The sequence below is a fragment of the Telopea speciosissima genome, chromosome 4 (genome assembly GCF_018873765.1).
Source record: "Telopea speciosissima isolate NSW1024214 ecotype Mountain lineage chromosome 4, Tspe_v1, whole genome shotgun sequence".
Taxonomy (NCBI): domain Eukaryota; kingdom Viridiplantae; phylum Streptophyta; class Magnoliopsida; order Proteales; family Proteaceae; genus Telopea; species Telopea speciosissima.
Window position 1 is genome coordinate 38,340,989 of NC_057919.1, and position 24,688 is coordinate 38,365,676.

A 24,688-nucleotide genomic window follows, 5' to 3' on the forward strand; every position below is an offset into this window, starting at 1 on the left:
CCGCTGTCAAACTGTGTTTGCTGCCCTCGTGTTGCTACCTCTGCTCCTCTGTGAGCTCTTCCATCCTTGTGGATCACAAGGTGGTGAAGGATAGGTGGACTCCTGCGACTCCTTGCATTGTGAAGATCGGGAGGTCCTTTCAAATCATTCAAGCTGTTGCCATTACAATGAGTTGGACCTGCTTTACTTTAGTTTTCTTTTACCTAGACCTGATCTACAGTCCCTTCTCCCATCAACCCTAATTCTCCATTAAACCTGCAACCCGATTCTGCCCAACTGCAGAATTTTAAAACACCTCCAAACCCTAACCTTTTCATGTCATTAAGGCCTCCTAAACCTGCATATTAAAACCCTATAAACCCCTTTCCTAAAATCCACCCCTAAACCCTAGATCCTGAAAACACTCTATTTTCACAAGGCCTCTAACCCGAAACCCTAGATTTCCAACTTCATCCAAATCAATCCAAACCTACACCAATAGACTCCTAAAAACCTGCACATCATTACCAAATAAAACCCTTGCGAAACCCTAATCCTAACCCTAATTCTGCCCTAATTAGCCTAATCTGTCCCATTCGGCCAGCCTTGTTAGGTAACCCTATTCCTCTGGTTCCTAGTGGGATCTCTCCTACCTAGGACTACATCAAGGAATAGGGCTGGAATCTGCAACAGCCTGTAAAGCTGATCTCTCAATCGTAGGGGTCAACATTATAACAGCCCAATGTGTTTCTTCACTATGAACATAAGAAAAGGTCTCCTCCAATGTAGGGAAAGGAACCCTACTAAGAACTTGCACACGAATGGAATCATAATCAGCATTAAGGCCAGCAAAAAAATCATACACCCGAAATTGGTCCACATAAGTCTGATAGGCAGTGATGTCGGCAGTCGTAGAAGGCTGAAATCGAGCATGGTGATCCAGTTGCTACCATAAACTTTTGAGGACAGCATAATATTTAGTGACAGACAACTCCTTCTGAGTAGTGTTTGGAGTGTCTTCCTGATCTCATAAACCTGAGCACTATTACCCAATCGGCCATAGCTTGCCTTGACAGTAGTCCATATCTATGTGGCAGTGTCAAGGAGAAGGGAATGACTGGAGAGGTCAGGTTGCATAGAATTTAGAACGAAGGACATAACCATAGCATCATTAGCAGTCCGTCGATCTTAGGGTTACCCTCTTCAGTTGGCTGTTTAGAGGTGCCAGTAAGATGGCCAATAAGTCCTCTGCCAGCCACAGTTAAAGAGAGTAATCTGGCCCACATGAGATAATTGGTTCCATCAAGTTTAATGGCAGCAACATTGGGGAGGAACTCAGTCCTGGACTGCCTATCTCCTCCAGAAGTAGCCGTAGTAACCTCAGAGTCCGGCATGATGATGGCAAAGGCTTGGCAGAAAAATCAGAAGTAGCAGCTGAATAATACGGCTAATAACACTCCTGGCAGCAGCAAACAGCCCTAACCCAAAAAATCGATAAGGCTCAGGGTTTTGAAAAAAAAAACCTTGAAAGAGGAGAACGATTGGGGCTAGGGGTCTTCAAGCAATTTGAAAGTAGGTGATAATATTGTCAAGTACTCCTTGAAGCAGTGTGAAGAAGATCTCCAAAGATCAGCCAAAGCAAAGAGGAAAAAACCCAAAAGTCGATAAAAGTCAAGGTTTTTCAAAACCCTGAAGTGAGATCGATAATGGGTATGGCCTGCAAATAACTTCAAATTCCAGTGATAGTTGCTGTCCAATACTGCTATAAGGGATCTCCAATAGGGAAAATCAGCATCCAATGCAAAAAAGAGCTTGATCTTCAAGAAGGGGAGAACTCCAAAAAATCGCAGAGACACAGGGCAACAACTATCGATCTTGATATGTGATTAAACCATTAGTTGAAGAGGTTGGATTGAAGGCAGCAGCTAGATCCTAGGATCACCTCATAAGTGCTGCCCTAGTGAACAAAGACAACCAAGGGAAAAGGAAGGGAGAAAGAGAAGATCGAGTGGAAGAAGGTAGAAGAGAAAAAATGATGGAGGGGATGGGGTTTTGAAAACCTAGATCAGAGTAGTTGGCTCTGATGCCATGTTAACAAAATAGAACAATAGGAGAATGCTTGAATGATCGATATGATCAAACAAGCCATATATTTATAATATGAAGAGTTACATCCTAATGACAATAACACCCCCCAGCCTAGCCGACATAGCTAGGCAGTACATAAACATAAAAATAAAGCAATAAAAAGACCAGAATATCGCCACGGTATTCTGGTTTACATTAGTCAACAGAGAGTAATGATGAGTTGCTGGTCCGTATAGGATTGGATGCTTCTGGAAAAGACTTCAAGGGCTAAGGTGAAAATGTAAGGGGAGAGGGGCACTATCTGCTGTGAATGTAAATAGCATTATTGAATGTTAAGCCCTTTGTGAATTTTTTTTGGTCTCATGTGACGATATCTTTGTGCCGCTTCTTATTTCTTTACTCCTCAACCCCCCTCTTTTTTCTCTTGGTTCCATTGTTGTGTTAGTCAATATAACATCTTTTGTATTCTTCAATTCGAAACCCAGATGTGAATTAATGAACGAACCCAAGTTCTGATCATCATTTCCAACCCAATAAGTTCTTCAATCTTAAAATAGCTTTCCGTTTTGGAAGTATTTGAAGCTTAAGTAATGGGAATAGGTGGTGGTGGCTTGAGTGTTTTGACTAATTTTTAATCAATTATACTCAAATCAAGCACCATTGCTTTAGAGATTTGGAAATGGCAATTGCAGATTTGAAGATTTATATAGAACAAACAACCCTGCTAAGCTATGCTACAGGACAAAGATTCTAAAAGAACCACCCACTTTAACCCAGAATAAAGGTGTACTTGCATTGGTTCGATTTGCTTTTTTTTTTTTTTTTTTTTTTTTTTTTTTAAAGTACATTGAATGTTAATCTGAAGATTTAAGCTTAACTCTCTGATTAAGGCTGTAATTAGTGGAAGTAACACAAGTTGAGAACAGAGAATGATAGAAAATTCTGGTTCCCCAATGCTTCAATTATCTTGGAGATACGACGATCGTTTCTGATTTTGGTTAAAGATTCTAAAACCACACACTAAAATCATTGTGTATATGCTATTATTTTGTTTATTAGGTGGTGAATGTCTGTTACATAGTGAATATATGCCCGTATTTTTGCTTATAGAGTGGCCGTATTAAACACGTATTAAATGCGTATCGTATTATTGCCGTATGCGTTTTATTACGCCGGATTTTTTAAAAGTATTATTGCCGTCTAGTCCGTTTAATTGTCGTATGTATCCGTTCTTGTTCAATCGCCGTTTCCGAAATTACTAACTAAGCCCTGGAGAAGAGCTAAATTCGAGGAGTTGTTGGTTTCAGATTCTTCGCCTAATTCCTTTGATCCCGATAAAACCCCCAAGTCCCAAGTCCCAAGTCCCAAGTCCCAAGTCCCAACCTTCTCCGTATCTACTCTGTCTTCCTGCTCAAAGCTCCAATCCTCTCCATATCTATATCTTCCTGCTCAAAGCCCGTGAATAGGTGCTTCGCATAATCCAACTCCAGCTCCAACTAACGAAGGCGACACTTGCAACACTCGCTGATCTAAGGGCGCAAAAGAACAAGGAAGCTACTGCTGCTTCGTAACCACTCAACTCAGGTATGGTCTCTCTCTCTCTCTCTCTCGCTTTCCTTTTCACCCTCTCACGCTGGACAGACGCCCTGGTTTCAGAGCGTTTCTCTATCTCTCAACTCGACTCTGATGGTTCTTCTTGATTTGTGCTTACCTATTTGATTTATCGAATGAAAAAGGCGACACCTGCAACACTAGCGGATCTAAAGGCGCGAAAGAGCAAGGGAGCGACTGCCACTTCTTGACCCCTCAACTCAGGTATGGTTCTCTCTCTCCATCGCTCTCCTTTTCACCCTCTCACATTGTACCTGAGCCCTGGTTTCAGAGCGTTTTTCTGTCTCTTGGCTCTGATGGTACTTCTAGGTTTGATTTGTTTGTAGTCTGAGTCGGATGTGTGTGCTATATTCCTGATGTGCACTGATATTAACTACTTGAAAACCTGATTTTCACCCATTGTTGTGAAGAAACTAATATGTGATACAAGAGAAAAACTTTAAATCGTATAAGGGTTTTGATCATTGGTTCGATTAAAGCTCCCCCTAGAGGAAAACAGAATTAAGTACTTGACACCACTAAGAATCTTTCTTGCTTTAGTCACTGCTTGGTTGCTATGAGGTCGTTGCTTTGATGACCAGGTAATTGCAATTTGTTCTTTTGTTGAATACTTATTCATGGACTGTTTTCTTTGTCCTAAAAATGGATTGTGGAAAAATGGACTGAATCAGCTGAGTGCTACTCAACTGCTTATTTGACCAAACTTGCTTCTAATGACACAGCTGACCAAATGGGGACAGCCAGCTAATAAAAGCTAAATGCTCATTGTATTGGTTCAATCCTTCTACTACTCAACTGACCAACTGACATTGGATACATAATCTTCAAGATGTAAAATCCAAGGATCTTTCCAAATTGAAATTATAGTCCCATCACCCATCCACCAACAAACCATTCTTTTAAATGTGGGCAAAACTTTAACAAACCTATTCCAACGTAAGGAGCCTGATCTTTTCAGCCCTATAGATGAATCCAATAAACTATTATTTGGGAAACATCTAGCTTTCAATACTCTTGCCCATAAGGCAGATGAATTTGTGAAAAGCCTCCACCTTAGTTTTAATAATAAAGCTTTATCATGAACCATAGATTTGCGAAAACCCAACCCTCCTCAAGACTTAGGTCGGCAAATATCTATCCATGTAATATTTATAAAACATTGTCTTTTTATTTGCAGTAATACAATCATAAGACATAATGACATTTTTGTATATACTAGTAGTTTCATAAGCTATAATGGCATTTTTGCGAATACTGTGTAATTCCATAAATTGTAATGGCATTTTCAGTTAATACTGTGTAGTTTCATAAGCTATAGTGGCATTTTCATTAATAGCGTGTAGTTTCAAAAGCCATAATGGTATTTTCATAATTAACATCTATAGTGCTTGAATTAATTTTGTAGAACGCCTTCCAAACACTAATCCCTATCTTTTTGTGTTTCAGAGTTGATCTTGGAATGGGTTTACCAAATCCCATTTCTCATTTTATTGGAGCAGAATCAAGAAATATCAATTCTACTTAAGACTGACTCCCACAGAGCGGAAGTGCAACCAAACGTAGCCTAGTGTGTACACAACAAAACAAGGAACAGTTTCAGCGACAACAGCAGAATCGATCAACTGTAGCAGTCACACCAAACTCATGGCTACCTTCCACGAAGAAGAACCTGTTATCCTCGAACGTTCTACAAGAACATCCAGAGGGAAAAGGTAGAACTCAAAACCCTAGTCCCTCAAGTTGAATGGTATTCCTGAATCGAAACTTGCATGGTGGTTTTCATGTACACTATTGTATTTAAATTTTAAAAGCGTTCACTTCGAAAGTACCCAAAATAAACCCTTGTTTTGGATGAAAAAAGTTATCGATCTTGAACTTCATATGGAATAGTTTGAATCTTTAGAATGGCGTTGTATTACCCATCCTATTAGCAACGTGGATGATATTCACTTGTGATGAGAACTGGTAGTAGTGTCAAGTTGTGGTTTGTGTCCTCTGCTCAAGTAATTAGCTTGGGGTTTGCTCCATTCCTTTTGAGATTAATGTCGAGAACTAGAATACTGGGTTATTGGGAAAATTTTGTTGACCTGTTATTCTTGTTCGACTCATATAAATTACTAAAGAATGTTGTAGTTAAAATTGATGAATATGTGATAAGATTCTGTTGGACTGAGTATCATGAAGTCAACTGAGGATGCTACCAGCACAGTTTGGAAGATGTCCAAATGGTGATTATATATGGCTTACCTTGGGGATAGTGAAATTTCATTTGCGTAATTGTTTTAGAATTATACTGTGTAGCTAGCTAGCTGCATAAGGCTGCTAATATGTCATATTATGAGGTGGCAGCTGTCTCTCGGTTAGGATATATATGTTTTTTTGGCTCTGCTCTTTTCCTATACAGATTGTTACCTTAGTTAATAAAATTATTGAAGCTTATCAGATGAGTGCAAATCAATTTCCTACTCTTACCCCTCTGGTTTCTAAATCTTTTTTTTTTTTTTTCCTAATGAGGGAAACATATTTGTGTATCTCTGTTTATATCTCCATTAGGATGACAAAGTTGCTTGACGAGGAGGTTGAGGAGGATGAGCTGTTCTGGAATCAGGATTCCCTTAGAGAGGTAACTCATAATATCCTGTTTCATTAATCATAATGAATGAAAATGAATTGGTCTATTTCTTCCCCCCACCCCCTTGTTTCCTATGCGGGACTCAATGCGTGCCCTCAAGGCTGTATCTGCTTAGTTTCTGATAGCAAAAATGACAGAAATGATATTGTCACCTACATGTCTCCTTTTGTCAATTTAGCTTTTGTAATGCTGACTTACAAAAGGATATGGTTACTTACACAAAGGATATGGTCACTTACAGGTCTCCAGGCTGTCTTGTGATTCCCTTGTGATTTAGTGAAATTGTGAAATCTTACAGTTGACAGTCTAATTGAATGTATACATTACATCTTTTTTGGCCTTCTGAGCTTATTTCAGTCCAATACAAATTATTGCTTTATTTATCAAGGGGAACAAAGAATTTCGTGAAAAAAAATAATAAAGAGAGCGATGAATTTATAACCAGGATAAGGCTAATTTTTGTTTGGGAAAAAGATCTCTACTTGGTGGTGTTTCGTACGCCCTCTCACAGGGCACCATGAGATGACACCTCTGCCCCATGGGTAGATACCCAGGCGTGCTTACCCATTGGCCCAGACGCTTGTGTAGAGACTAGAGAACATGCGACCAAGTAGAGATCTCTTGCCCTTTTTGTTTATCAGTATGTTAAGTGACCGAGATGGATATATTTCAGAAAATAGTAGTCCATAGTGTAAGGGAGGATACGGAATATCCATATCTTACTCTTCATGAGCTACCCTTAAGAAGACTTGTCAAATTCTTGGTATCAGCCTCTCTACGAAAGTAGGGGTAAGGTTGCGTACATTATGACCCTCTCCAGACCCCCAGTGGCGGGAGCCTCGTGCACTGGGTGCGCCCTTTTAATAAGAATAAGGTTCTGATTTATAGATTTGAATTAAGAATGAGGAATTGATGATTGGATTTATGAAGAATTGAATTCATAGATGTGGAGATAGTAAAATTATAATCCATATGATATTGAAAAGAAATCATAAACAGACTGATGCCGGGGTGTATTTAAAACAATTGATGAACACTAAAAATTTGTGATGTGTTCCACTAATCTGTTAGGACAGATTTGAGAAACTAACCCATAAGATAGAATCACAGTGACCCATATTTGGAAACTATAGGGCAGATATAGAGAAGATCTATAACTAAAGAACCAGCCAGCTGATGGGGCTAGCTGGTCCTAACTTGCTGGTCTTGTATACAAAAATCATGAAGATCCAATGGAATTGGAAACTTAGTGAAAACAAAAAATAGGGAGTTACTAAAACATGAAGAACTCCCAAACTCCAGATCTGATGGTGCTGCAACTTTGGACAGATGTAGTCCTAAGAGGGAAGAACATCATATCTAAAATAGTGTTTTTGATCCAATGGTAGGAAACACTGGAATCTTTAAGTGAAGACTGAGAACACAAGTGGACAGAAACTGACATGCACGAACAGAAACTTAGAAAAAAGATTAGTTGAACAAGGAGAGAATATAAACCATAACAAAACAAAGAGATTGGAAGCAAAGGTGTAGTAATTGAACTCAATAAAAGAGGTTTTCAGATTACCTTGGTCAACCCCCACACATTCATCTTGTTGCTTGCTGAAACTGAGAGCCAGATGGAGAGAAAAGAGGGGGAAAGGGGGGATATGACTTGGCTTCACCACCATCCAACTTAGAATTCACCGTCTAGGGTGGTTGTTGATTCACCACAGTAGCATGTAATCTCCATAGAGAACACTAGTAATTGCATTAGCCAAAATCGTTGGGAGGGTCTCCCTTCTCTTGTATTTATAAAATTAAAAGCATTTCGTACAAGAATAGTAAGTCCTACCTACCAAGTAGCTCACAACTTAATATTTTAGCAAGTCCCTAGAAGATTTAGAAAGGAAAGAGAAGCAAAATGAAGTTGCTATTGACTTAGCAACTAAATCTATTACAAAAATAGAAACTAACTACCCTTATCATGTATAGGACCTAAATCCCTAATATTTGGGCTTAAAGAATTGGCCCATTAAAATAGAAAATTCAAATCACTAAGCGTATAGCCCATATAATCCATTGGGCACTCAAACTAAGCCTAACTTAAATCAAACTTGAACCATAGGTTCAGTTGGGCCTGATAAATTAAACTAAACCCAAAACAACAAGCCCATCTTCTCTTCTAGCTGGAATTCTGCATCAATTTGACCTGTCATTAAGATAGTTGAAATTGTTTATGTACTTGCAACAGATCTGTAACAGGAAACCAAAAGGAAAAATGAAGAAGATAAGAGAGAGAATTAAAATCATCAGATGGAGGGGGAGGGGTGAGAGAGCCTTCACTTGTGCATGTAAATACACTTCACTACATTTTAATTAAAAAAACTAATTTTATTTCTCAACATCCCAAATATGATGAATTGTCAACTCAAATGGTACTAGTATGAATTGTCTTTTGACTTCAATTTTTGATGAATAGGAGTCTTTGGAGACAATAAGTGAGCCATGTTGCTGTCTTCTCATGCTATATGTGTGCTAAAGAATAACAAATTTGTCCACGCATCCATGTTTTTTTGGTGTATAAAAATGAATGAATTGCATGTTAAATTCTAACCATAATGCGATTAAGATTGTTCAATTGGGTCTAGAAAGACTTTATTTTGGCCCATGGATGGGTTTTATGGGCATTGGGCTTTGTATTTTTGAGTTTATTGTTGTAATGAAAGAGTAGTCAAGTTAGAGACCTTTTTAATTAATTTTTTTTTCTTCTTTTAATTATTTTTCTATTGAGTTAATTTGAAGGGATAGTTGTTTATTTGGTTTGGGCGCTCTAAAGTAAGTTTATTTGGTCTTTATAAATAGTGTTGTAATCCAATACGAATTTATGGATTTTTTTTTTTTGGGAAAATTACACTGCCACCCCCTGAGGATTGTACTAAATACAGTGCAACCCCCTGTGTTTTCAAAATATACATCCCGATCCCCTGAGTTTAAGGTACTTGTTACACTCAGCCCCACTCCGTTAGAGCATTCCCATTAGTTGCTGACGTGTTGGCCATTGATGCTTTAAAATGACAAATATACCCTTAATGGGTTGTGAGTTTACCATTTTGCCCATAGGGCAGCCCAAACTTCACACCCCCTTTCCTTGCTACTCGAATCTGACACGGGTTTAGGGTTCATCTGCCTCAGGTCATCTTCAAGCCCATCACCGACGGCTTGCCTCAGGTTCTTGCTGTGGTGATATGTTGAATTCTTCGTTGTCTACTACTACTACCAAATATACAACTTCCAGTACTATAATGGCGGAATCCGAATCCCAAATTATAAGGCGACCAGTCTCAATTAATCTCTTCTTTGTAAACCTCCATGGAATCAAATGCTCATCCATTACAAAATCCAAAAACCAATTCTGTGAAATCATCGAAAGAGAGAGATTTCCTGAATCATCTCGAAGCCTACCTCGCCAAGAGAGATGGCATTGACAAGCTCCTCAAGATCTGCTGATATGCTTCCAAGATCATCCTTGTTTCCTCGGTGCTCCCCGAAACGCTCCCTCTAAGCCGTTGTCTCAAGAGCTTTCGATTAGGTAAATTCGTTTAGGATTTGAACGCTCTGAGGAACTTGAATTTCGATTCTAATGAAGAGTTAATCCTTTCCATCCTCGCTTATTGGGGTGAGGCTCTGTATTACTTCATCAAGCAGTTCGTTTGGTTGGCCAAAGTGGATCCGATCAACAGTAAGCACTCGTCGAGGCTACAGAAAATTAGTGCTTGGGCGGAGTTCATCGGGTATTTCGGTAGTATTGCTTTGAAAACTAGGGATCTGAAGAAGATTGATGAGGAAGAAGGTCGACTAAAATATAGGATCGAGATTGCGACGTTGAGAGGTGAAGGGTACAGCAAGGAAGTGGCAGAGATGTGAAAACTGGAACTTAAAGATTGGTGAAGAAGCTCTCGATTGTTCAAGATTTCGTGGATGGATTGATGGCGTTCTCAGATATGCGGCACGGAAAGGGGTTTCTTTCAAGTCCACCTCTGTTTGCTTCTGCAGGGCTTCTTTCAGCTTTCATTAGTACTCACAAGAATTGGTTGTCATGTTAAACTGGTTCGCCATTCGCTGCTTCAGGCATGACTGGACTGGTCATACCTAATTCGTTGTTTTCAGTTTTCTTATTTTTGAATCAACATATAATCTCTCAGTGAGCTCGAGAAGGAAGAGGAATTTTCAGAATTTATAGAGGCGGAGCGTTTGAGCTTTGAGATAAAGAGAGGGAGCTCTTCTACTGTTTGTGTAGAAGAAGAAATCGAGAACTGTAAATTGGGTTCTCTTGCCGTTGAGTCTCTTTTTTCTTATGAATAAAAAGCCTCAATTGGATACAGGTTTTCTTATTGGTTCACTGAGCTCTTGAATGTGACATATTATCTATGGAATGATGGAATTCGATTGAAGCTATTACCAAAAAAAAAAAAAAAAAAAAAAAAAATCGATTGAAGCTCTATATTATCGTAATTAGTGTTCCTTTTAATACTTCCTCACCTTCTACTCGATCTTCGTTTCTTCCTCTGTACAACCCTTCATCCTCTGTGATGCTTTGATTGTAAGGAGTGGGATGAAAGTTGCAGCGGTGGTTGAAGAAGAAGAAGAAAGAAGAGGAAGAATTAGTGGTGGGTCCTACTTTTTTATGTTAGAAAAATAAAAAATTAGAATAGGGTTATTTTAATTGAAGGGCAAAATTGCCATTTTAATTTTATACTTAACACTGTCCACTTAAGGGTGCTGGGTGTATATATTGAAAACACATGGGGTCGCACTATATTTAGTACAAACCTCAGGGGGTGGCAGTGTAATTTTCCCTTTTTTTTTTTTTTTTGAATGAATGGATTAGATTTGATTTGTTTTTGAGGTTGCTGCCTCTCCCTTCTCTCTTCCATCTCTTCCCTCCACTACCGTGTTCTCTGCTCTGCTTTCTCTTTCTCTTCTTCCTTCTATCTTCCCATATCTGTAATATCAGATTTGGTTTGTATCAACCTCTTATCAGGAATATTTTCCTTTGATCTTTTAATCTGATTTGAATCAATACATCTGAATAAGAATCTGAATCTGGATCTTCCCCAGAAATTTGGATCGGCCACTCATCTGGAGTACGTCACCTGGTCTGATCTGGCCTGGCTGATGAAAGGTATCATTTTTATGACCATATTTCTTAAGCCAAAAATTGCATGTTAAATTGTAACCATAATGCGACTAAGATTGTTCAATTGGACCTAGAAAGACTTTATTTTGGCCCATGGATGGGTTTTATGGGCATTGGGCTTTGTATTTTTGAATTTATTGTTGTAATGAACATCTTTTATAAGCACATATAAGAATGTGGGTTCCATGTGTTGTGGAGTAGTCAAGTTAGAGACCTTTTTAATTAAGTTTTTTTTTCTCTTTTTCTTTTAATTATTTTTCTATTGAGTTAATTTGAAGGGATGGTTGTTTATTTGGTTTAGGCGCTCTAAAGTAAGTTTATTTGGTCTTTATAAATAGTTTTGTAATCCAATACGAATTTATGGATTTTTTTTTTTTTGAATGAATGGATTAGATTTGATTTGTTTTTGAGGTTGCTGCCTCTCCCTTCTCTCTTCCATCTTTCCCCCCACTACCGTGTTCTCTACTCTGCTTTCTCTTTCTCTTCTTTCTTCTATCTTCCCATATTTGTATTATCAGATTTGGTTTGTATCAACCTCTTATCAGGAATATTTTCCTTCGATCTTTTAATCTGATTTGAATCAATCCAAGTATCCAACACAGAAGCAGATTTTTGTTTACAAATTTCTTTTCATTTTTACCCCTAGTTGTGGTATTAATGTAGAAGTCAGTTCAACTAAGAACCACTCTACAGTAGGATTGATCAATTGATTGGAAAAGAAACTAAAAGGTAGAAGAAAGTGGATAGATAGAAAATGGGGGAATAGGGATAGGAGGGGTAGGCTATCTGAGCCTTGGGAACCCATAGCTATCTCAGCTGTTTAACACAAGTCTTTCTCAGACCAAACACTTGCAAGCAAGCAGTAAATTTTCCATTAATCAAGTCTGAATTCTAATACAACTGATGAGGCCTATTTATAGCTTGGCCTAAGCTTTACAAAATAGAAAGTCGGAAATTTGAAACTTACAACCAAAAAGGAAAGAACACAACATTAGAAAGTACTCAAAATGGAAACTACTTGCCTGACAAAGACTTACTAGTTTGTATGGTAATAGAAATAGAAACTAACTAAATCAGCAATAAAATCTTCCTTCTCTTGCTATCTTCAGTGGGACCCACAGAATCTCAAATATTTCCTTGGACTTCCTTCTTCATGTAAGGCTTATTGACCCACAACACTGTTCACATTAACAGTAACTCGTGAACAGAGGGTTTTTTTTTTTTTTCTTTTCTGAGTTGCATCATGCTTTGGTCTACGTCAGGTATCCAGTGAACAATAATATTTAAAATTCAGGCCGTTCATTATGTCTACAAAGCACGGAAGGAGGTCATGATAAGGCAACATCTGATGGGAGCAAGAATTGGAAATTGAGTAATAATTTTAAATGTTGTTGTATAATCATAACCCATTTATTTCTAGGCTCTAGTTTTTAGCAATTGGCTATTGCTTGTTCTGTCTAATTCAATGGTCTGTTGGTTTTAGTTAATTATGTGTACTAAAAATTGCAAAGATTTTTCCCACTTAACTTTTTGATTCATCCCCATGCCTTTATCAGGAAGAGGATGATGAAAATTATAAAGAGGAAGCAGAGGTTGCTGACGAATTTGATAGTGATTTTGATGAAGATGTGAGTGCATTATGTTTGGATTATGATGCACATTACACAATAACTGCTCCATTCACTTCTTAGAGGTCGTTTGATGTCAATCATCATTCACTTGAAGTTCCTGAATATCTTCATTTTGGTGTATTTCTCTGTATCCTGGTATGATCAGGAACCTGAACCAGATGATGAAGTGGAAAATGATGCAAATGATAGGTGATGCTTCTTTCAGCAGATGTTCTTTATTAAGAAATTCCGACTTCAGTGGCTATTATGATCCCAACTTTTTTACAGGGTGCAGACGAAGAAGCGTTTAATATACCCGGGAAAGTCTGTGACCAAAAAGAAAAATAAGAAGAAGGTCCTCTCAAAGTTAGAAAGAGCTCCAGAGGATGAAAGCTCTCATAAACATCATGAAAACTTGAGTGAACATCATGACATTCCAGATGATCCAGAAGGTGAGAGAATAGTGAGGAAATCCATGAGAACTTCAGTAATTGTAAGGCAAGCAGAAAGAGATGCAATACGTGCCGCATTGCAAGCAACCATGAAGGTCAGTTCTGAGTAACAAGAAATCTGTTTCTCTGTGAGTGTCACCACGCGTTACAGTTTTCTACCCACTCTGGTGTTCATAGTTGAATGTGCTGCTCTTTAGATTTAAAACTTCATTTACGTGACTTACGTATTACTTGTTTCAAATGAAATAATATATCCATTTCTTCTAATGAAAATGTATACTATGTTAGTAGGAATAGGTTGTGTTTGTTTTTTAGTGTGAGAACTCTTTTGGATCTTTTTTTCTTTGGTTGACCAAAAAACTTTTGGATCTAGAAAAAAATCAATTGTGAGAGCATTCTCTGTGAGGGAGCATGGCCCCTGTGCGCACTGGAGGCCAATGAGAGCACACGCAGAAACATCGTGGGAGTGGGATTTCTGCCTTTCATAGGGGGTGGGCGGTCATTTTACCCCCCATTGTGTCTGGGCATGGGCTCCTCCACAGAGAACTTTTCTCCATATCAGTTATATGTGATGTAAACCTTAAATTTTCCTGTTGTTGGCATGAGAAATCGCAAAAACATGATTTACTGTTATAATAGATAAGTTCCCTCCTCTCCCAGCCATGCAGTGGCTACTTCTACTCGAATACAATAGGTAAAAAAAGATAAAATATGGGGCCCTAAAAGAAAATGGTTTTTTCAGGCAAAGTAAATAAAATTTATTAGGCTACCGCATAATACTTGACGTACCACATACTCTAAGACTTGCTACACCTTGATCGGCGAAGTCATCTCCAGTCTCATCAGGACATCTATGCTTTCGCTGGAGTAAGGTGTACATGGAAAAAGGGAAGAGCCAAAATGCTAGACAGCTAGAGTCACCATTTCCATAACGAGATGGAAAGCCAAGAGCCACCACCAAGCCTTTTTTGGCCATTAATGTTGTGCTTTCCTCTGTGGAAGTGTTACTTTATACTGCTAAATGATACAACATAGAACAAAATGACTATTAATACTGCCCAAAACTAAGTACAACAACCTAGAAAAGCGTGGGTGATCTCTATTTTCTTACTCAGAAATTTTTAGATATTGGTAGAGTTATATTATCGATGATTCAATTATTCTCATGAGGCTTATGCCTTCACATCAGGGCCTACTACACATGGTTTGTCCTTTTGGTGAGTGAAAAGTCTTGCTTTACAACTCGGTATTTGAAAACATATTTTAATTGTGCTTGGAAACATTCAAATTCCAATAAAGTTCATCGTCATTTTCTCAATATTTTCCACCACTTCCTTTGAAATCCTAATCGCTGAAAGAGAAAAAAAAAAGGAAAGTTATATGAAGTTTTAGCTAAGGTTTGTGTGTGATGGTGATCCTACCACCTTCAAGAGATGCGAGTGAATAAAATTTTAATCCTATCCAATTTATGGTACAGATTTTTCCCTGTTCATAAGTTTCTTCAAGTCTTTGTGATACTTAAGTAAAATACATATCATGGAAGGATAAAGTTCTTAATAGTTGGTTACTTAGTTATAGTGTGCAATATTTTTGTAAACCAAAATGAACATATACTTCTGTATTTACCCCCCCCTTTTTTTTTTTCTTCAGCCGATAAAACGGAGGAAAGAAGGCGAGGAGAAGCGAATGACCCAAGAAGAGATGCTCTTAGAAGCAGCCCAAACAGGTTTGGGCAATGAGGTCCACTGTTATGGATGACTAATAACTTTTGATTCCCCCTCCCCCTCCTCCTCCTTCTTGTTCTTTTTTATTTGTGATTGACATTTGTACTAACATGAAATGAGATACTTCAGAAATCATGAACTTGAGGAACTTGGAGCGTGTGTTGGCAAGGGAGGAAGAAGTTAAGAAAAGAGCAGTTGTACACAAAACATTTTATAGTGGTCCTCAGATACGATATTCTTCGAGAAATGGTAAGATTCTTATTCTATTTTTGAATCATGAGTTCATTTGTCTGAGACAGGCAGACAGCAACGGAATGAGAACGTGAAGCTATTGAATTTGCTTGTTTGGTTGGATAGTTATTAGATAGCGTTGTGAGGCCTGCTGATTAAGTTCCACCAACTGCTTTTAGCTTGCAAACTGATACTGTTCCCCTCCCCCCACCACAAAAAGAAGAATTATATATATATATATATATATTTTTTTTTCTTTTCATTTTTATGATTACATATTGATCTACATTTATTTCAGGTCAAGTGTTTCTTGAATTCAGCAAAGGGTTGTCATTTCTATCAGAAAGCTGTACAACATCAGCCTTATGTAAGTATAGATAACCCTTTCTTTATCCTGGCTTAAAATACATTTGTACGCCTTTTAAATCTTGAATTTATCCCCTTATTGTAATATGATTATGCTTAGTTGTGTCATTTTATGAATTTTCACCAATCTCTCAAGATATCCATTAGCTTGAATAATAAATGTCAAGATTCCTAGGTGACAAGGGGCCCTTTGAGGTCCAAGGTGACCATCAGTCTTATGTACCTGATGTAGAATTCCAACAAGAAGAGAAGAAGAAGAGCCTCTTGTTTTGGGTTTGGCTTAATTTTCTGTGTCCAACTGAACCTGTGGTTCAAGATTGATTCAAGTTAGACTTAATTTCAATTCCCCTATGGCCCTATATGTTGTACGGGTCATGCGCTTAGTATTTTTAGGTTTTATATTATAACGGGCCAATTCTATAAGCTCGAATATGGGGGATGTGAGACCCAGACGAAATTAGGTGTTTGTTTCTATTTTCTTAAGAGTTTTTAGATACTGTCTATAAAATCAAGAGTTATTTATTGTGACAATTCCAGGAACTTAAAACCAATAACTGGACAAAAGAAAGGATGAGAACTTGAGGAAGAGACTGCCAAGGAGATGAGTAGACTTGATACTTCTGGCAGTCTCTCACCACACCACACACACGTTAAAGTATCGGTCCGTATCGTATCGACCGATACAATTCGATACCATATATGTTTAGGAAAAAAAAGAGACGTATCAATCTGTATTATATCAGTACTGACCGATACTGTATGTATCAGCCGATACAATACAGACCGATACTTTAAACCCCTATATAGGGTTTAAAGTATCGGTCCGTATCGTATTGGCGATATGTACGGTATTGGTCAGTACCGATATGGACCGATGCGTCTCTTTTTTTTTTTCTCGTAAAAATATATTGTATCGAATTGTATCTTGGCTGGTACGATATGATCGATAAATGGGTTTGTGGATGCATTAATACGTATCGAGATGTATCAGCCGATATGGTTCGATACATCTTGATACATACTGATACCATCGATGTGGTCGATACATTCCATAAAAAAGTCCTTTTCACTCACAGGCTTGATACAACTGTTGTTTTGGTGGAAAAATGATAGAAAACTCTCAACCGAGAGAGTCTAAAATCTTGCATTTAATCTTGTTCTTTCACACTTTTGGAGTTGGGACTTCCAATGAACACTCTAAAACGAATCAAGGAGTGCAATAGCATCATCCTTTGCATCATCCAACACTCTTCATGGCTGTAGACTATTACAACATGTAAGAAACCTCATCTTTTATAACAATTTCAATTTAATGCACTTGTCTGGTTATACATTATTCTCCATTTTAGTGTTTATGCATGATACTTTTTATATATTGCTTATTTATACTGTTTTTTGTTCCAAAGTAATTCCATGTGTATCTTAACCATTTCCATGCGTATCTGTAGCGTTCGATACGGATCTCCAATACAATACAACACGATACGATACATCTCAAAATAGAAGATAACTAAAGAGGCCTAGCTAAATTAGGAAGGAGAGATCTATCCTACCTATGAAAACAATAAAGGCTCTGTTTGTTTCGACATAAAATTTTACAATTTTACATGTGAAAATTTTACATTTGTAAATTTCTACTGTTTATTTCTGCGAGGTAAAATATGATTGTAAAATTTTCCAATGTTTGTTTTATCTATTTTACATGGTAAAATATTTACAATAATTACATGAAATGCCATTATAGCCATTTGAATAAGTCATCCCATATTATATGGTTGTAAAAATCATGGATCAACATAGGACCCGGAAATTCCAAACAGAATGACAATCTACCACTAAATGTACCATATATGGTGGATCATGATTGCTGGTAAATCTAAATTTTGTGTTTGACATGTAACAGCAGTAAATGAAACCAACGTGAACTAAACCATTTAGGGGCGGATATTTATAGTTTGTGAAGTGGAATATTTAGCAACAGTAAGAAATTGCTACAAAACCCTTCAATAGTAGTGGTGGTTTTATTGCATCTAAATCTATTTTACATTGTCACTTTTAGTATTTTTTGGGGGACTATATTGATTTTTTTTCCCCCCAGTTCCATATATAAAGTTACCTGTAAGTCGTCGTACAAAAACTTTATACAAGAGAGATGCAAATACTTGGAGATTACATTTCGTATCAAAATTAGTTAAACAACCAAATATATATTTACATTTTGAAAAGAAAAAAAAGGATCAATGATATTTGTGACACAAAACTTGATTACAATATCCATAAAAATAAGTAATCAACAATTCTTGATAATTCCCAATGAAATTTATTGGTCATCACTTGAGGTGTCTGCTGAATCAGCTCTAGTGATCTTCATGTCTTTTGACATTCTACCAATGTTCACAATCCACTCCCTCTATATCCTAGCCAAGCTTCCAGCCTCCTCAATCAACATTATTAGAAAGAAAGTGTAAATTAAGGGAGGAAAGGAACTGTAACTCTTTCAAAAAATGACCAACCAAATGGCATTCACTATCTACTAAAGCAAACAAAGAATGGTAATGGTTGTGCTCTTTGCGGAATTCACTAATACATGTGAATACCACCTAGAAATTAGATAAGTCAGTTGGATTTTAGGTTAGGTAAGCAAGGAAGAGAAGGAGAAGTTGGAGGAGGAAGAAGAAGAGAGGAAGAGAAGGAAGAGTGTTTCGGTTGTAATGTCTCGAGTTGGAGAGACTTCTCCACTCAGCTATATTACTTCATTACAAATGATAAATAAATTACATCCACCTCCCTAGGGAGGTAAATGGTAAAAAAGGGAAAAAAAGAGGAAAATACATAATAGGATTGCTGGAACTAATTACCCTTAGACCAAAATATCTAATATCTCTAACACTCCCCCTCAAGCTGGAGAATAAATATCATACATTCCCAGCTTGCATGAAAGGGTACCAAACTGAAGGGAGGTGAGCACTTTGGTGAAGATGTCTGCCAGTTGATCACCAGTCTTCACAAAGGGGGTACAAATGCAGCCAAAGTCTATCTTCTCCTTAATGAAATGTCGGTCCACTTCAATATGCTTGGTCCTGTCATGTTGCACTGGATAGTGAGCAATACTGATTGCTGCGTTGTTGTCATAGTAGAGTCTCATGGGGCTTGTAGTATCAAAACCCTGATGAGTTCACATACTCCATGAGCTATGGCCCTAAATTTTGCCTCTGCACTGGATCTAGCTATAACAGACTGTTTTTTGCTTCTCCATGTGACCAAATTACCTCCCACAAAGGTACAATAGCTAGATGTAGATTTCCTGTCTGTGATGGAGCCAACCCAATCAGCATCAGTAAAACCTTCCACTCTCATGTGGTCATGCTTGGCATACAACAGTCCTTTCCCTGGAGACAATTTCAAATATCTGAGAATACGATAGACAACATCCAAGTGGCCACTTTTGGGGGCATGAATTGACTCACCACTCTCACTGCATAGGAAATATCTAGGCTCGTCATGGAAAGATAAATAAGCTTCCCCACTAATCTCTGGTACTTTTCCGCATCAACAAGAGAGGGACCACAATCTTCTCCTAGTTTGTGGTTCTGCTCAATCGGGAAACTTGCTGGTTTGCAGTCTAACATTCCTGTCTCTGACTACAAATCAAGGACAAACTTCCTTTGACATATGTTGATTCCTCTCTTAGACCTTGATACTTCAATCCCTAAGAAGTACTTCAAGGAGCCCAGATCTTTGATTTCAAACTGCCAAGTAGATCTTTAGTTTATCTATCTCAACTGTATCATCTCCAGTGACAACAATGTCATCAACGTAGACAATAAGGGTTGTAATGGTACCATTCCCCTGTTTGGTAAAGAGAGTGTGATCTGCTTGACTCTGGGAATACCCATTCTTCAGAATAGCCTGCCGGAAGCGCTCAAACCATGCCTTTGGTGACTATTTGGGACCATATAGTGCCTTTTTGAGAAGACACACTTTCCCTTCAACTGAAGGTATGTTGAAACCCGGTGGAGTTTGCATGTACACTTCCTCTTCCAAGTCACCATGATGGAAGGCATTCTTGACATCTAACTGATATAATGGCCAATCTTTATTGGCAGCCAAAGGTAGAAGAACTCTTATAGAGTTGTGCTTAGCCACAAGAGCACATGTCTCTTGATAGTCAATTCCATAGACTTGACTATACCCCTTAGCCACCAACTTTGCCTTGTATCTCTCAACAGTACCACCAGTTTTATACTTAATTATGTAGACCCATCTACAGCCAACTGGGATACGTCCCCTGGGAAGATCCACCAATTGCCAAGTACCATTCTTCTCAAGAGCCGTCATCTCCTCTGACATAGCTTGTCTCCACTTTGGGTCAGACATAGCATCAGTAATATTATTGGGAATAGAAGTAGTAGAGAGAGCAACAATAAAGGTAAGACTTGTAGGAGAAAGAGCATCATAGGAAACAAACTGGGCTATAGGATTAGTACAAGTTCTTTTCCCTTTTCAAACTGCAATAGGAAGGTCTAAATCAGATGGAGGAGAAGGGATGTCACCTGATTGAGAAGGATGAAGCTCAGGATGTGGATCTGGATCCAAAGAGGACTCGTGGCAGGTCTTCTTTCCTTTATTATGCAAGCCTTCACCTCTTTTGTATTTAATGTGGCAATCCTTCTCCTTACCAGAACTACTTTCAACCAATTCTGTATTCACACTTGATTGATCATCAGTATCAACCACATCCACAGTCTTGTGTTTACCAATGTCAAGCATAAAAGGAGAGATAGGGAGAGCAGAATGAAGAAAATCAGTAGCCTGTTCATTTCCACAATTCTCCCCCTGAAGAGGATGCTGAGAAGGGGCAAAGAAGGGGACAGATTCAAGAAAGGTGACATCTTTGGAGAGAAGACACCGATGAGAAGAAGGATGATAGCACTTGTAGCCTTTGGAAGTTGAAGAGTACCCAACGAAAAGACACTTGAGAGCTTTGGGATCAAGTTTAGTACGATGGGGTTTGTTAATATGCACATAACAAACACAGCCAAAGACCTTGGGGGGAAGAGAGAAAGCATAAACCTGTGGGGATAAGGTTTCAAAGGGAGACTTGGAACCAAGGAGTTTACTAGGCATGCTATTGATGAGAAACGAAGCAGTGAGAAGGGCTTCAGACCAGAAGGTCTTAGGAACATGCATGCCAAAGAGAAGACTCTGAGTGACCTCCAATAAATGGAGATTTTTCCTCTCAGCTACCCTATTTTGTTGGGGTGTGTCAACACACGCTAGCTGATGGATAATGCCATGGTTAGTAAAAAAGGTTTGGAGGCCACCAAACATGTACTCCCCCCCTTATCAGAACGAACAATTTTGATCCGAGTATCAAACTGTGTAAGAATCATTTGATAAAAATTTTTAAATGCATCACAGACATCACATTTATGCTTCATAAGAACAGTCTAAGTAGCACGAGAGAAATCATCAACAAATGAAACAAAGTACCGATAGCCAAATAAGGAAGTAGTGAGGGTAGGTTCCCAAACATCAGCATGCACAATATGGAAAAGAGAAGTAGATCTATTACCATGATATGGATTAGGTGAACGACAGTGTTTGGCAAACATACATGGTTCACAATAAAAAACATGAGAAGAGGAAATAGAAGAAAATAAGTGAGGTAATTGTTTCCTCATTACAACAAAAGATGGATGGCCAAGATGATGATGCCATAACATAACAGAATCCACAGATCTACTTTCATTACGTCCACACACATAGGACTGAGCTGTGGGCAAAAAAGGGTAAAAAAGGTAAAGTCCTTGTTCCTCACGTCCACTGCCAATAATCCTCTTCGTCACCAAATTCTGAAACAAACAATGAGAAGGGAAAAAAGTGACACAACAGTTCAGAGATAGAAGATTAAGAGTAAGGTTGGGGACATGAAGAACCGAAGTAAGAGAAATGGATGATGTAACAGGGATACTGCCCTTACCAAAGATGGAGGAAAGGGAGCCATCAGTTACCCTAACCTTATCCTTACCAAAACAAATGGTATAAGAGTCATAATAATGGGATGTACCAGTCATGTGGTCAGTGGCACCAGAGTCAATGCCCCAAGACTGGGTTGCAGTAGAAGCTGAGGTGGAGACCTGCAAAGCTGAGGATGATGAGGAGCTAGCCACTGTGGTGCAGGAGATGTGCTCAGCCGTGACATGACCCTGCGAATCACTGCATCTGCCAGAGTAGAGTCATCATGTGTAGCATCTGCCTTAGCCATAACAAAGTGTGCTCCTCGAGCTCCCCCTCTACGGCCACCATGAGCACCACCTCGAGTACCAGAAGGACAGCCATGAAGAGTCCAACACCGATCCTTGGTATGGCCAGATCTCCCACAATGATCACATTTAAATTTGTCTCTACCCCCTCCACTAGCACCACCTGTCTCTACTACTTTGTCTTCCCATGGTTAGGCCCCTGGCCTTTACCACCACCACGGATGTCCCGGAAAGAGGAAGAATTGAGAGCTGATCTCTCAAGAGATGATGCTGGAGCTGGTTCCATAGCAACACGCCGAGTCTCCTCACTCTGTAAGTAGCTAGAAACTTCATCAAGAGATGGAAGAGGAGACCGGCCTAAAATTTGGAGTCTGATTGGTTCATAATCAAAGTTCAGGCCTCCAAGTAATGTGAAGACATGCTCCTTCTCGAGGGTGCGATACACCTTTGCTTCATCCTTTGGATTGGTTAACTGAATATCCCTGTAATGGTCATACTCCTCCAAGAGACTGATATAAGCATTGTAGTACTCAGAGATGGTCCTGTCACCCTGCCTCATGGAATTAATTTTTTGGTGAAGCTGGTAGACCTTGGCAGAGTCACCTACCCTGTCAAAAGTCTGAGAGACACTGTCCCAAATTGCCTTGGCAGTTTCCTTTCGTATAAACCTTCTCCCAGTCTCGGGCTTCATGGAGAAGAGGAGCCATGTCATGACCGTGGAGTTTTCGGTCTCCCATTTATCATAGTTAGGAGAACCTTGCTCTGGGGCTTTGACAGCACCTGTGATGTACCCCATTTTTCCTTTGCTCCTAAGGTAAAGCCTCACTGAGTGTGACCAGTCCAAGTAGTTAGTACTGTTGAAAACTAGGGGTATTTTAGTCTTATATTTTGGTTGTTTGGGGTTTTCTGTTATTTTACATCAGTTCTGTCCTTAGTTTGTAAGGTTGTAATAAGTAAGGGGTTAGGGGTAATTTCATATATCCCTAACTACCTAACTTTCTATTTTGTCTAAAGTTATTATATATTGAGAGGCAGCCTGCGTGAAGGTATTCTGAAAAACCTATCGCAGGCTGCTCTCCTCTCTTGCGGCAACTTCTTCTCCCTCTCCTTCTTCTTCTTTCATCTTTCTTCCTTCACCCCTGATGTGATTAGTTTAATTCTGATTTGCAACATGGTATCAGAGCGATACTAATCAATCAAGGGTTCTTCAATCCCATTCTTCTGGTTTTCTCCTTCGGTTTCCAGTTTTTTTTTTTTTTTTTTTTCTTTTAGTGTGCAGCCACCGATTGCTGCTCTGGTTTGCTATGGATTAAGGCCTCCTTATTAATGAATGGAGGGCTGTTTTTGATCTCTCTTGATGGAGTTTGGTTACTGATGGGAAGACAACCTTGTAGAATCGATCAGAAATTGTTTCTGCTGAATATTTTTTTGTCTCTCTCGATGGTGATGGTTCTTATCATCACTGGGTGCTAATGGCATGTGGTTCCTATGCCAATCTTGTTCTTTATGATCTTCTTTAAGGTGGTTTTCATGCTGGTTTGAAGATTCTATCAACTTCTCTCTCTGTTCTTCATATTGGAGAAATCGATCTCAACTGCTGTTTTGCTCTCCGTATCAATTTTGGTTTCCCTGTTTTGGTGAGAATTGATTGTTGCTGCTGGCTGTGTGAATGTGGAGGATTCTTCTACTGTGGTTGCCACTCTTCTGATCTGGTGACCTCCTTCTGTTATTCTTCAAGGTTTTGCTATCTTGGTGATGCTCTTCTCCAAATCCTTTTAGTTATTTACTGCCCTTCCTGGCTTGCTTTGTGTGGTTGGTGCTCACCTACTGCTGGGTCATCATTCCTGCACCTTTTTTTTGCACCTGATTTGTTATTGTTGCTGCTGTCTACTGCTTCTGTCCATATTAATTGTTTATTATGGGTGACTCTAAGTCTACTACTACTACCTCTGCTGTTCCACCTTCTTCTGATAATGTGAATGTGACAATTACCTCCATCAAGCTCAAGGGGAGCTCGAATTATTTGTTATGGGCACAGGCTGTGAAAGTGTATATCATGGCCAAGGATAAGCTTCAATATATTACCTCTGATCCACCTTCCTCCACTGACAGCACTTACAGTGAATGGAAAAAGGAGAATGCCATCACTCTCATCTGGCTATGGAATAGCATGGAACCAGATATAGCCGCCAACGTTATGTTTCACACTACGGCCAAAGGTGTTTGGGATGATCTGCAAGATACTTATTCTCAGGATAAAAGTATGAACCGTGTATACGATTTGTATGAAAAACTGTTCCAGCTCCAGCAATCTTCTAAGTCTCTTCAAGAGTACTATTGTTCTTTTAAGGGCCTGGTTGAGGAGTTGAATGTATTTTAGCCTCTTACTACTGATATTGACAAATTAAAGGCCCAACGTAATGAGTTCTTTGTCTCCAAATTTCTTGCTGGGTTAAGTTCTGATCTGAAGGCTGTGAAGGGCCATTTATTGGCTGGTGAAACAGTCCCTACACTGGTTGATACCTTCTCTCGTCTCCAGCGTATTGCTGC

At 38.8% G+C, this 24,688-nt stretch overlaps 1 protein-coding gene and 1 pseudogene across 2 annotated transcripts in view; both read left to right on the forward strand.

The window, feature by feature from the left end:
- The first annotated feature begins 5,257 nt into the window (after window positions 1-5,257).
- The window catches only part of LOC122660138 (SWR1 complex subunit 2), a 48,639-nt gene continuing 29,208 nt past the window's right edge, over window positions 5,258-24,688 (forward strand). For both annotated transcript variants that reach the window (XM_043855319.1, XM_043855321.1), the window contains exons 1-8: window positions 5,258-5,390; window positions 6,232-6,301; window positions 13,046-13,117; window positions 13,266-13,309; window positions 13,388-13,646; window positions 15,202-15,277; window positions 15,405-15,524; window positions 15,805-15,873. In XM_043855319.1, coding sequence (XP_043711254.1) covers window positions 5,323-5,390; window positions 6,232-6,301; window positions 13,046-13,117; window positions 13,266-13,309; window positions 13,388-13,646; window positions 15,202-15,277; window positions 15,405-15,524; window positions 15,805-15,873 — 778 coding nt within the window. In that variant the 5' untranslated portion in view covers window positions 5,258-5,322. The remainder of the gene's footprint in view (window positions 5,391-6,231; window positions 6,302-13,045; window positions 13,118-13,265; window positions 13,310-13,387; window positions 13,647-15,201; window positions 15,278-15,404; window positions 15,525-15,804; window positions 15,874-24,688) is intronic.
- Window positions 9,591-10,498, forward strand: LOC122660139 (annotated as a pseudogene).